General features: G+C 34.0%; 1 protein-coding gene across 4 annotated transcripts in view; it reads right to left on the bottom strand.

Annotated features, from left to right (window-relative positions):
• IPO11 (importin 11) overlaps positions 1-13,377 on the bottom strand; it is a 268,429-nt gene that overhangs the window by 55,429 nt on the left and 199,623 nt on the right. For 3 of the 4 annotated variants that reach the window (XM_075527093.1, XM_075527094.1, XM_075527096.1), the window contains 10 exons: positions 12,930-13,009; positions 11,337-11,529; positions 9,724-9,876; positions 9,414-9,457; positions 8,447-8,537; positions 6,956-7,003; positions 6,193-6,298; positions 2,112-2,238; positions 925-958; positions 701-741 (listed from right to left, as the gene is read on the bottom strand). In XM_075527093.1, coding sequence (XP_075383208.1) covers positions 701-741; positions 925-958; positions 2,112-2,238; positions 6,193-6,298; positions 6,956-7,003; positions 8,447-8,537; positions 9,414-9,457; positions 9,724-9,876; positions 11,337-11,529; positions 12,930-13,009 — 917 coding nt within the window. The remainder of the gene's footprint in view (positions 1-700; positions 742-924; positions 959-2,111; positions 2,239-6,192; positions 6,299-6,955; positions 7,004-8,446; positions 8,538-9,413; positions 9,458-9,723; positions 9,877-11,336; positions 11,530-12,929; positions 13,010-13,377) is intronic. The other variant, XM_075527095.1, reaches the window with a different exon arrangement.

Here is a 13,377-nt window from a genome sequence, read left to right as displayed (position 1 = left end):
CCAATGTTGACAGTGTAGATGCACTCTGCATTTTTGTGTTCTCAAGAGAGTTGCAATTAACATGGAAGTCACAATCAAATGCTAAGAAGCACCTGCTAAATTTGAATAATCAAAACAAATCTTTGCTGTATTTATAATTAACATTTCATTGTTTACTTAATGACAACAGTAATGACAACTGTAAACAACACAAATATAGGAGACCAAGAAAGTCTATGTTTTTAAGGTGCTATTTTAAGCTCACACTTATTAATACTTGTGTGAAACAGCAGGTTGGAAAGTACTGTGTGAAACAGGCATACTGGAAAGTCACATTGGTGTGGAGACTTATTTGTTAAAGACAGCATTCATATTGTCTTAGCATAAAGAAACTTAGCATCTGGTAACACACAGTATATATAGTACTAAACACAATGCTAGGAAGTTGTAATAGTCATGATACTAAAAGGTTTTGAATTGTCTGTCTGTATTTTGCACATTAGCAACCTTAACAGCAGCAGTATGAATCTTGTGTTTTGGCCTATGAAGACTAAAAAAAAAGAAATATATACACACACACTGATTACTAAATAGTGTGGTTTAAAATGAAATTGGAAATTATTTTTTTCCTGGTTTAAAATGAAATTAGAAAATTTTTTTTTCCTGCTTTCCTCTATGGATCTATCTGCTCATCAGAATATGCCCATATAAATGCTCTTACCGGTAAGAACTGGTCACTTCTGAACTCAAAGTCATCTACAGGTAAACATTCATTAAGAAAAAATAATACAGATTGCAGATGGATACGAGACTCAAATAAGCAAATATTCCATGGATACACAAAAACTATAATGTGAAGAATTTGGTAGTAAGTTTAAAATTGTTTATTTCCCAGTAACTCTGAATTAAGAACTAATCAAACAACTTTGCCAATAAAAAGGATATTTAACTTCAGTGTTGTAGCTGTCTCAATACGGACCTGAAAGACAAAAGTCAAGAAGCATCACGCATATGTCCATTAAACATTTTGATTATCAACATAATATCTGACAATATCAAACCAGTTGCTATTTTGGCAATTGAATCATTCTATGTGTTCTGTCATCATCTAAGAAATGTGGTTAGTTCAACTCAAACATTTTCATTTCTTTTCGTTTTAATATCCTTTACAGTTTATTTGGCATTGCTAAAGTGGTACCACCTGGAGAAAATACTCAGGCAAAATCTTCATGAAGGTCAAGAAAGAATTAAACAAGAAGATATCTAGACTGTGACAAAAACTCTTGCAATAGAGAAGGAGTTTAACTTGTGATTATCTCACGGCTTGCTGTCACCCAAAAAGCACAGAATCAAATAAACTCAAGAAGCTAGCATGTTCTTCCCTGGTAGATGTTCAGATGCTCAGAAAGCATCAACTGAAAACAGTCACAACATTGACAGAGAAACACATCCTGTTCTGCTGAAGCTGTCTGGAATCACAGAAATAACTGTTAGGACTGCCAATTACTAATATTTAACTAACAAACTGACTAGGTTTACTTGTTTTATTTGTTGGCTGCTAGGTCTGTTTGTTTAAAAATAAAAAAACAAAAAAAATCTCAAAACCAGCTTCTCAACTCAACCTCACCTGCTGGTAAAGTGAAGTTGTAGCTTAAAACCACAGAATTGTACTCAACTAGCTTAGTAACCAATGCCATTTATCATATTCTGTTAGCAGATAACTACATTGATGCTTAAATAATACTGTATACTGCAGGGACTAGTCACAGAATAACCCTGTTTTATCTAGACAAAGTGTTAATTTGTTTATAAATTATTTATCTCAAGATGCTTCACAATTTTCTTCTTACAAAAAACCAGACTGTTGCTATTGCCATTCATTTTCCCACCAAAGGCATCACACAGTGAACATCTTAAGGGCTTGTTTCATGTCTTTGACCTTACTGTTCAACATCTCCACAATTAAACACCCCCACAACTTCCCAACAGATTATCTTTTGCAAGACACAACACACTTTAAGGTGTGATGTTATGAAGTTCTCAATCAAGTTTACTTAAGATACGGTATTTATGTTTCACCTGTGTTTACAGAATAAATGTGTGATCCAAAAACATTATTTATTTATACTTACCACTAAGTCCTGGTCTTGAAGCAAGTTACGAATTGCCTCATATAACATAGGTCTCAAGTCTGATTTGAATTTTACAGAAATCCACCGTCCAATCAGCCAAATTACTCGTCGGCGTATTGGTTTATATCTTTAAAAGTGGGGAAAAAAAAAATTGTACTCTTTAACTCATTATACTTGCTGTTCTAGAATACTTTGATGAAAAAGAAATCTAAGAATCACTAGGAAAACATTATTCCCCAAAACAAAAGATTTAGTTTGTCAAGACCAACTTTAGAACTTTAATGCAGAAATCTTTTTCATCAAAGTGTTTCAGTAGAAGGCTGAGGAAACACCAGCTTAGTCTGAAAAAGATAACTTTCATCCTAAATGACTGAATCTTGAAGGTCTCACTAGAGATACAGTTTATTCTGCATATAGCACACCAATAAAAGAAACTAAAAATAAATCTTACATTTACAACTGCCATCATGGTGTCTACTGCTTTCACCATGCTTTCACCATTCCAGCAATTTCCTTGACACTCCTTTTATGCTCAAAATTTTAGCTCAGATACAATTTAAAAGTGCAAACTTAAGTACTACATTACAGCAACCAAGAGAGTATTTCACATCATCAGTCTAAAACTATTCTCCGAAAGCACTGACATTATCTAATCTTGAACACGGGCACAAACCAAACAGCTTTAGAGTCAATGGGAAGAAGTAAGGACCAGAACAACAATGAGCTGAATTGCCTAGCATAATGATTCAGAAAAGCTTTCTGTAGAGCTGCTATCTTTCTCCACTGATTATAAAAGCTGATCAGGAAGAGTAGCTCAGATTTAAATGTTTAACTTCCAGACATGTAAAGTTAGGCAAGATGAACCATATTCACAGAATTTTATGTAACAAATTATCTTGCCTTGTTATCCTAGATTTATTTTTCATTTGATGAACTTCTGTCTTCTAAGCCATCAAGACAGCAATTTAAACTGAAGTTAGTGAGGCTTCTTTACATTTAATAAATGTGATTTATTAACCATTCCCGTAACCATTAGATAATTAACAAAGCACACCTTCAGAGGACATGAAAGTTGTGAAAGTAGCATGTATACAGCAGTTCATTAGACTGGAACACAAAGCTAATGAGGAATAACACTCCAGTGTTGCTTAAGATTTATTGAGTGGCAGTGAAGCATGAATAACTCATGATGAAACACAACTTACAAAAGACGTTGCCTTACTAACACATCCTTTATTTATCAGAGAAGCTGTGATAATACAACTTTCCTATTCTTAGAATGCTTGTGCCTGATACATAACCTTGTAAAAATCAGAATATTAAAAAACTAAGAGGTTTTTCTTGAGATTGGCATTGGATAGTTTTTAAACCACTATCACATAAAGAAAAGTTTTAAATGACATAAGTACATAACGATCTGCTGACAGCAAGGATTTTCAGCTCTGGTGATATCGGTTGTACGATCCGTACATCCTACCCGCATCTTGATACTCTTTCTCTCTCTTTCTGGTAGAGAAAAGATAGTGTACTTTTGGCATTTTGGGGCATGTGTGTGTGTTTGGGTTTTTGTGTGGGGTTTGTTTTTTTTTAAAAGGACTTAAGTTCCTAGAAATTCTTCTGCTCATAGGTGCTCATTTTTGAGGTCCTACCTTTTCTAAATTCACTGCTTCTGGGAAAAGCTCACCTGTTAGAACATCATTAGCTTTTACACTAAGAGCACACACTAAGTATAAGCAGACTGAGCCTGCCAGACCTAAAGCTCATATGGGAAAAGTGACCATATTCCAAAATAAGGCAGCTTCTGTTGCAATAGTCATAGGATGGTAGCCTTAAGCAGCTTTAAGCTGGACAGCATTCAGACATTCAAGTCAAAATTATCTTACTTGATACCAAAGTACTAAGTATCACATTGATACTTTCTCTCTCAGCAGGCAAAGTTGTTTTAAGATTGAGTTACTGTGAAAGATTGTATTCAGTAAACCATTTTCATACTATGGAAAAGTTTCTCCTTACTCAGTACAAAACTAAATATTATGGCAAATGATAAATTTCGCAATGCAATGTTTCTAAACATCTTTAAGAATATTTTTTCATTAATCCCGTATTTCTCCTACTGCTGTGGTCATGGTTGACAGTCTCACTATCAACAGACAACGAAACATTCAAAGAAGAGAAAACACAGCAAACTCTACAGTCACTGCTGACAAAATATAGGTTTGTGTTCCCAAACATGAACCAGCTTGTGAACAAGCATGCTAATCACCATGGGACATTCTGTGGGACAGCAGATCATACCCTCCAATCAGCTTTATCTGAACATTCAAACTACTACCACTGTCTCCCTTATTGCCGCGGTGGTCTCCAATGATGCTGGCAGTAGAAGCAGTTCAAGCAAACAAGGCTTCAAACTTCTGGACAACTTCTACTGCAAGCTTCTGTCCCCACAGGAATTTCATCCTGGGATATCACAAAAGCCAACCAAATGGTTAGATCAGGTGTCTTTCCTACTGTAAATACAACTATATCAACTGTAGAAGCCTTTTGTGAGTTTTACTTATGCTGTATGGGTGGATAGCATAAAAATGCCAAAGCCAGCATGTGCTACAAATACCACGGCAGCTTTATTCAGAGATCGGTGCTGGTGCAGCACAACAACAAAGCATCAATCATATATACAACATCTCTCATTTTTTCCTGCTCTTCTGACATTTAGCCTAACCATTAGAGTGCTGGGCCATTGGTAGACAGGAAGGTAAAGTTGAGATCATACCAAAAACTAAAGACTAATGAGAAAAAGAATAAAAACATTAGGAGACACCAGGTAAACAACTGTGGCCATTATTCTGTGACTCCGAAGTAAGGTTATAAATCCAAAAGTAAATAATGCAATTTTTTTAAAAGTATATTGTAATGAAAAGAAGCATTTTAATATTTGTAAGTTTAGCAGGATCTTCCGCTCTACATGAAACTGAACTGTGTTTGTAAAGAAAGTGTTTATAACTGACATTTGGAAATAAAAAAAAGCTGGCTGGCAACTTATTATAGAAAATCATTTACAATTTATAGTAGTCCTACGGGTATTGGCAAACAAATTAATTCATATTTCAGATAACAATCATGTCTGGTAAGATGAATTTCAAATGCAGAGGAAAAAAATAGTAAAGTTCTTCAAAGGACATTAGGGTCACTGCCAATGACTCTGATAAGAAAAATAGGACATACTTACTCCGTCCTTATTCACCCTTTAACTTATTCAGTTAAAGGGTGAGTGGGAACTCATCTGATAAGGATTAGCATGTACAATAGCAGCCACTGAGGGAAGGGTGACAGTTTGAGGAACAGGGAGGAACCCCGTCTTCTAGTCAGCTGTAGAGATGGATAGCTCAGTCTGTACTGAGATGCCAAAGCTGATCTTTCAAAATACCCTATAATATCTGCTAAACAAAAAAAGTACTCATGTGAAGGCCATCTAAGTGAAGGGGACCTTGGCGAGAAAGAAAACCCACAGCAGATGGGCTATAGAATACTCTTTATGTAGAACCAGCCTGTAACCATTCACACCTTACAACAAAACCCAAATCCTTACTTCCCCACTTTATTGCTGTCAAAATTAACTGAAGAGTGCTACAGAGGGCTTCTATTTAAACTAGTAGAGAAGAACAAATCAATATTTTGGCTAAGCTACAGTTTTACAGATTATTTCCATAGATTTCAGTTGGACTTTGCTGCCTAAAGGGCTCTGGGGTCTCAGGAGGCCTAAATATCTTTAAATGAGGAAAGGTGGTTGTCCTGAAAACTTTTAGTCAACTCAAATATATGCAAAAGGACAGACTCCTAATATTTTTACAGAACCCTGGAAGTGTCCAACACAGTAATTTAAACATAAACAGAAACTGTCAGAAACACTGTCACTTCTGTGACTGTGTCAGTTATCTATATGTATTTCATACCTCTGCTCATTTAGTGGATATGTTTAAATATTGAGTATTTTCAAGTCTGCAATTATTACATTATATCTTACCAGATTTGTATCAACAGTTCATATTTAAATGATGAAGGCATAACAAACCAAGGTGTTTACCTGTTATGAGAAACCTGTAGTTCTGCTAATAGTTGATTTTTAAACCACTGATCAAAATCCACACTATCAAATAGTTCATAAGCTGCCAGTCCAACCGCATTATACACTGGGGAAAAACAATAGTTATGCTTATTGTTTGCTTAAATGTTTAGTTTTTAATACTAAATAATCAGACTATTTTAAGTTTCAAAAAACATTTTTGATAACCTGAACATAGCACAGAAAACAAAACTAAAGCATATCTTTCTGAAGAAAGATATTATCAGACCATGGCGAAGGGAAATCTGGAGGAAATTTTAGTAAAAGAAAGGTATTAGAGAGGAAAATTCAGACTCTTGAAAAATAGTTAAAAGCTGAAAGAACAATGAAGATCTTATTCTAACTATCTAATCAGGAATGGTTCCATCAGAGGTCTTAGACAATTGTTTCCTTTTGTCATAAAAATCTTCTTACTTGTAAAATGGACAGAGTATCTCCATGGAAGCACTGTAGCTCATTTATTTGCAGAGAGGAAAGGATGGGACAGTAAAGGAGATTGTCTAGAGGGTTTGTTTCACAGAAAAGCTGAAAAAAGCACCATATTTTCACACAAGCATTTCAAAAAGTGAAGACTGACATCAAGCGCAAGGAGAAACAGAATTTAGGTCCTACTTTCCAAATGTCTTGAAAAACATCTTGCAAATTCTTTGTGTAATTTTTAAGAAGTCAAGCACATACACAAAAGTGGTTCTGTTACTTCAAAGGTAAATTAAATTTAATTTACCAGCATCTTTAAGCAGTATAGCACTGGTATCTTCCATGTTGGTAGATCCTACAAGACAAAGTTAAAGTAAAGAAAAAAGCATTACTAAAACAGAGAAAGCGAGCAACTTTGCACTTTTACACTTTAAATGTGAATTAAGACTGCTTCACTGTTTTTGTTTTGTTCACAAGTTCAGTTATTTCAGTTTTGATACTTTCTTCAGTGTATACACTAAAATCAAATCTCTGCTTTCATATCCTATTTTTGACTGACTTCTTCAGAGCTGGATGTTTTTAACAGCAACATGCAAGTAAGCCAGAAGCATGTATTTTAAATGAACAGACTCAAAACCCACAAATTGCTGAAGACTGTCGAACACATGGTACTATTTCCAACAGAGTCCTAGACCTAGGTCCTATATAGTTTACATATGTGTGCATGTGTACTTACAAGGTGTAAGTAAAATTTTCCAAAATCTTAAGAATTAATGAATTCGTAGTATCATCTAGTACTTCAACAGTAACATTCAAGTTGAAAACATTCAGAAATGGCTACTAGGGGCTTCAGGAGCAAAAAAAAAAAAAGTATATGTGCACCTTTTAGCATGGTAGTATTAAGTTCCACAATTATTGGAAAACAAAGTAACTGTCAACCCTCTTGCAAGGAACCTTTTACCATTCCCAGTATCACAGCACAGCAAGCCGTCCTGAAACTTATGTACACAAAGTATTTTATGAAGAGATTCTCTAAAGTCAGAAACCACCCTCAGAAAATGAGTATTTATTTCTATTTAATAGAATGTACTGATCCATTCTGATAAGTTCAAATATAAAATATTTTAAGTCAGGTAAGCTACAACCTGGGGAAACAACCTAAGGTGAAATGACAGGGAAAAAGTGGCAGCTACAACTCATTATCTTTCATAGCCACTATAAAACAGTTTGGGGGTGAAGAAAACTTGAATCATTCCTCAGTCAGTGAAGACTTCAGTTTTCATACAGAAAAATACTAGATTTTTCTTCAAGCAGATTCTTCAGATTTGGAAAGTCCTCTAGACTCTCCAAAATGACAGCATAACTTGAAGTTTTTCTTTAAAGGTTTTTTTTCCAGGATTTTTGCAGAGATGTGGCAGAACTACCATAAACTGCCTTGCAGCGTTTGAACAGGAAGTTCCCAGTAAAAACAACCTACAAAATATATTAAGCTTGTTGACCATTCTCAAGAAAGCCTGCAACCTCATGAAAGTAGAAATGCCCCCATCTTTGTCAGTCGTCTAAAATAGTTATGACAAAAAGTAAAGAATCCTTAGGATTTCCTCTTCCTATATACACATTGCATTTTCCTTATGGTAGGTTTAGAAATAATTTTAAAATATTAACATGTCCTTTCAAAAATACAGAATGAATGCACTATATAAAATTAGATATCACAAGGTAAATTTGTTTAACAGTTGACAAAAGCAAACATAAAGAATTCTACATTTTACAGTTCCTTTGTTTTTAAAGGACTTACCTTGTAGACTGTGAACCATTTCTAAAAGCACAGGGGCAAGAGTCTGATTATATTCATGGAAAATATCAATAAAAAGAACTTCTGTGCATGGCTGAAAAATAAAAGATCTGTTTTAGAATCTATCAAAATAAAGGCAATTAAAATACATTTTATGCTAAAATTTCTAAGTGCTGAATATCTGGCACCAAAGGCCATTTAAAATGCAGCATACTGTAGCAAAATTAGTATTATATGAAATACCACTCCTCCTACTACACAGTATGCTTAACTCGAGCAAGACTTTGATGGCTGTATCTATATCAGCCAGTTCTGCAGCAGAAGAGCAATGGATCTGCTGGTGTTGAGGAGCCAGTGACCACACTGTAGGTATGTCATGGTTTCTTTTTGGATTAGCTCTAGTTGAGTCGTCTGGACTGAATATCCATTTGCACTTGGAACGCACTAGATGCACAGGGTTGGGTTTTTTAGTTTTAAAAGGAAAGTAACCCAGCAAATAAACTTTGAGACCTCTCTGCAAAGCAAACCACAGCAGCGATAATTGGGAGATTCACTACAACAGCATACTTCGATCTGAACTAAAATGCTAATATAGATGCATCTCAAACTTTCTTCATTCATCATGTCTACTAACAGAGTCATAAGTGATAATACCAGTTACCAGTTTAAAGAAGAGAGAACTTCTACTCGGTTTAATAACCATCAGATACCACGCAATACAAATGCTGAAGCAAACTCCTTTTCCCTCCCTCCTAGAATATGAAGTGCATAGTTTCCAGTGTATTGCAGCATGTTTGAGCACTGACAAATGAACATAGTTAATTTATACTAACTCTAATGAAATTTCTTTAGAGATTTTTTTAAAGCAAAAGCTTATCTTTCTACCAAATATAATCTCTCTTGGTTACAAGACTATCAAGAAATGCTTCCAGAAATGTTGAATGGTTTTCTTTCAAACTGAAACACTTACTCTGAGACTGTACTTCCAAGAATCTCCTCCTGTCTCTTCTACAGCTATTATTTCACAAAGAAAAGGAAAAAGCATTATTTCAACTATGGTTCAAATAAAGTTTAGTATTTAGGTATGTGAATATCATAGACTACTGAGAAATCTCTTGTTATGAAAACAATCTCTAGAGGGAATATTTGTCCATGTAACAAGACTGCAGAAAATAAAACAGACAATATTGCAGTAAGCAATTTGTAGAAGCAATGCGGGTGTGAAACTCTTACACCAATATCTAAATAAACTGCAACCAGCTATACAACGCATTTCTTACTGAAGCTTTCTGGGTCCTCCTCCCACATCATTAATTCTTCCTCTGTCAGCAGGAAATACTGAGTGACTAATCTCCTACATATTTCCGTTAGTGTTGGGTATGTGAAAAATGCTGTCTTTATCTTATGGGCTTCAAGAGTTTCAGGGCTGCTATCTGAAATAAAACATAAAAAATCCCAAATTACAATTAAGTGGCCTAACAATCAAACATTAATCTAGTAAAATTAGAAGAAATCAATAGATAAGAAATTCTTATCGTCAGAGGAAAAAAAAAAAAAAAAAAACCAACACATTTTCATGGCAGACTTTCAGGTAGTACTTTTAAGCACGTTAAACTCCCAAATTTATTTACTTTTAAGAGAGTTCTCTAACAGCACAATTAGACTGAAGGGTCATTAGGGCTTAACAAAGTACTTATAATGCTTTTCAGCTGCTATGTAGATAAAAAGAAAAACTGTTTACCTGCTGCTTTTGTTTGTTTGGGTTTTATTTTAGCATTAGTGAACTAAAAAACACACAGAACTCAAGGAAAGTTTCATTTATACCTATTCAGAAAGTTTATCCACATACAATCTTAAAAATAACGGGTTTTTTAGGATTTAACTTTTGTTAAAGAAAGCAACAATAAAAGCAAATACTGTATGCTATACAACCAACACAAACACTGTATGTCAGTCAGAAATTAAGAAAAATAAATTTTCTATTTTAATTTTTTTAATCACCCAGTTCTCAAAAAGACAAGTGCTATAGCTTTTATCTGAATGTTCTTTATTCTTCTTGTCTCAAGTACCCACATTTCTGTTTCAAAAACTCAAACACAACTACGAACTTTTGCAAGTAGAAATTTCTGTTAATAATCAGTGGATTTAGGACATTCTAATGTATTACAAAATTATGTGATTACACTGAAATACATCAATGTTCTGAAGAATTTTAAATGCAGGGTTTGTGTAATCTGACACATACCAGTATGCTCATGATTTTTTTTTTTTTTTTCCAAATTTAGAAAGAGAATGCTAATTGTTATCTAGTCATTGCCAAATGTCAAACTAATGTGGAAGGTTGTTGCTTTTTTTTTTTTAATACAGTTAAATTCTATTTTTTATTATCCATCCATACAGCAGTGTATGAAGATTCAGAATGAAACACAGTCCTACAAAGCAGAACATATAAACTGCTTTATATTCAACTGCATGTCAAATTCACTGTGTTTCTGTATTTCACAGTACTGGTATTAGTTAATTACAGCAAATACCCCATTTTATCGAACACTTCTCAAGGGAAAGATGCATTAAACCATTTGATGAAATTAAACGAAATCCTATACCTCAATACTTTTTAAAATTAGTTCAATGAAAACTAAAACAATCGTCAAATAAAAGATATTCATGCTCCTTACGTATTTAAAATTATTTTAGCAAGTCAATGTCTATATGTATTAATACTTTAACCATCAATATAAGAATTATCAATATAGACACAGAAGCATACATTACTAACTATTAAAACATTAAGTTCTTCAAAAGAATATCTTAAAGGAGTTTTACTCTTGGGAACAACTAGCAAAACGTTTCTCAAGATATAAAAAATGTTTTTAGTAAATAGCAGCAGTACCTTCAATATTTTTGGATGGCTTGTAAGCATAATTTTTTACAATCATCTTAATGAGATTCATGCACTGTACAATAAATCGCTCAAATGCAATTCCTTCACCAGCCTCTGTGAAAACATAGCTTACAGCAAACTCCAATGACCTCTGAATCAAAGGGATGAATGAAAAAGGATGTTGATCCAACAAGTCCAAAAGCTAAAAATTAAAGAAGCAGAAGACCAAAAAAGAAGTCAGATGACTTTTTGTGCAAGTCTTTTATTAAATGCTTTCATAAACTAGTTATCAAAGCAAGTGCCAATTTATATAAAATTGTAGAAAAGAAAACCAAACAGAGACAGGAAATCAGGAAGAGATCAGTATCAATGGTTAACAAAGCATTATTTTGCCCTGAAATTCTTGATTCATGTTCAAAATTACCTTTTTTCAAGTTTAAGGAACAATACCCATTTTCAATTAGACCAGCTTGCTAGCAACACAGTATATAAAATGTATCAACCACACTTAAAACCCTGAACATTTTAGCAGATAATTCATCCCTATCAGAATTAATTGTAAGTATGAGATGCATGAGGGAAATAACTTTGTATTCTTTTTCCTCCCCCTCCACTGCAGCACAAGAACTTCCTGCTTCAGCTTAGCTTTTCAAGCTAGTGGTCTAGAATGCACTGGTCAATTCCTTTAATCTCCTCTGCTACTGCAAAAATGCCTAAGCCTAAATTCTTGCATCTGAATTTCTACAGGTGGTAGATTATCTATTAATAAACTGTATTTTCTCTTCAGGTCTAAAAACAGATGCACATGCCTCACATACTTTGCTTGGTAGTTCAAAGTAAGAAGTACTATGACAAAGACTAAACATGTTGGGTCAGAGAACCTTCAGTTCAATTTTGGTGAAGCCGACAGGTGCCTCCCACTTCTGATAATTAGGCCAAATATTTAAATAAGATCCATGGCCCTAAAATAGAATCTGAAAACAATAGGAATTCTGTAGGTTTTAATATCTTTTAAAAACAGAGCAAGTGACAATGCTAAAATTACCTTCTGATAATGTATGCAATTAATGGTTGCACAGAATTCGCTGACAACTCCAAATGTATTATATAATACAAAAGTCAGAGGGTTGAAGAGAGTTGTTTGTTAATTTTCTTTCAACAAACCAGAAGTGGCCAGTTATTCAACAGAACTAACAGGGCCTTAGAAATAGCTCTCTTAACTACTTACAAAAGACAGGATGAAAAGTTTATCTCTTCTTTATTCATCAGTGCTGATACCAGTGTTTTAGCAAAACTTCCAGAATTCTTTTTCGAGCAAAAACCTAACTAAATAATTTACTCATGGAATGCATTAAAATTTTTTTGAGCTAAGGAAATGTGTTCTTCACTCCTGCAACTTATGTCAGCATGAGTAAATAGACAACCTTTTCTTTAAAAAAATTTCAAAAATATATTTCATAACAAAGAAGTTTTAAGTTGCACTACCTTCCATTTCCTTAAAAGATCTGAAACCTATTGGCTTTAAGGCATATATATATCTGAATGGGGACTGCTCCTCCAGAACAAGAAACTATTCAGTAACTGAATGGAAAATTTACTTACCACTTTGGTGAAAAGAATTATAGTCTTTTCTAGACGATCTCTGCATACGTTTTCTGCTCTTATACTTCTACCTGGTAAATCAGATATTTAACAACTATAATTTTTTCAGATTTTCCTTTTCTTTCTGGATAGCTAAGTTTTAAAAAATTAACACTGGAGAACAACATGTTTTATCTGTAGTTCAGTGATAATGGCAGCCAGAAAAAAGTTCTATGGCAGAATAAATTCAAAGTGAAATTCAAGGTAATGAGTACTGGGCGGGGGCGGGGGGGGGAATCTTTAACTGCTTCTCTCAGCTGCAGTGAAATTCACTGTAACTGATCAGAACAAAACAATTGGAACATCATTACAGAAAACTCAATGATAAAAGACAGTTAAAATAATGCAGACAAATGCTAGCATAGACAAGAAGTAAAAAAGCACTGAAAAGATGAAAATGCCCTTTTAT

Source organism: Mycteria americana, chromosome Z, assembly GCF_035582795.1.
Source record: "Mycteria americana isolate JAX WOST 10 ecotype Jacksonville Zoo and Gardens chromosome Z, USCA_MyAme_1.0, whole genome shotgun sequence".
Taxonomy (NCBI): domain Eukaryota; kingdom Metazoa; phylum Chordata; class Aves; order Ciconiiformes; family Ciconiidae; genus Mycteria; species Mycteria americana.
This window is presented reverse-complemented; position numbering and strand designations above follow the sequence as displayed.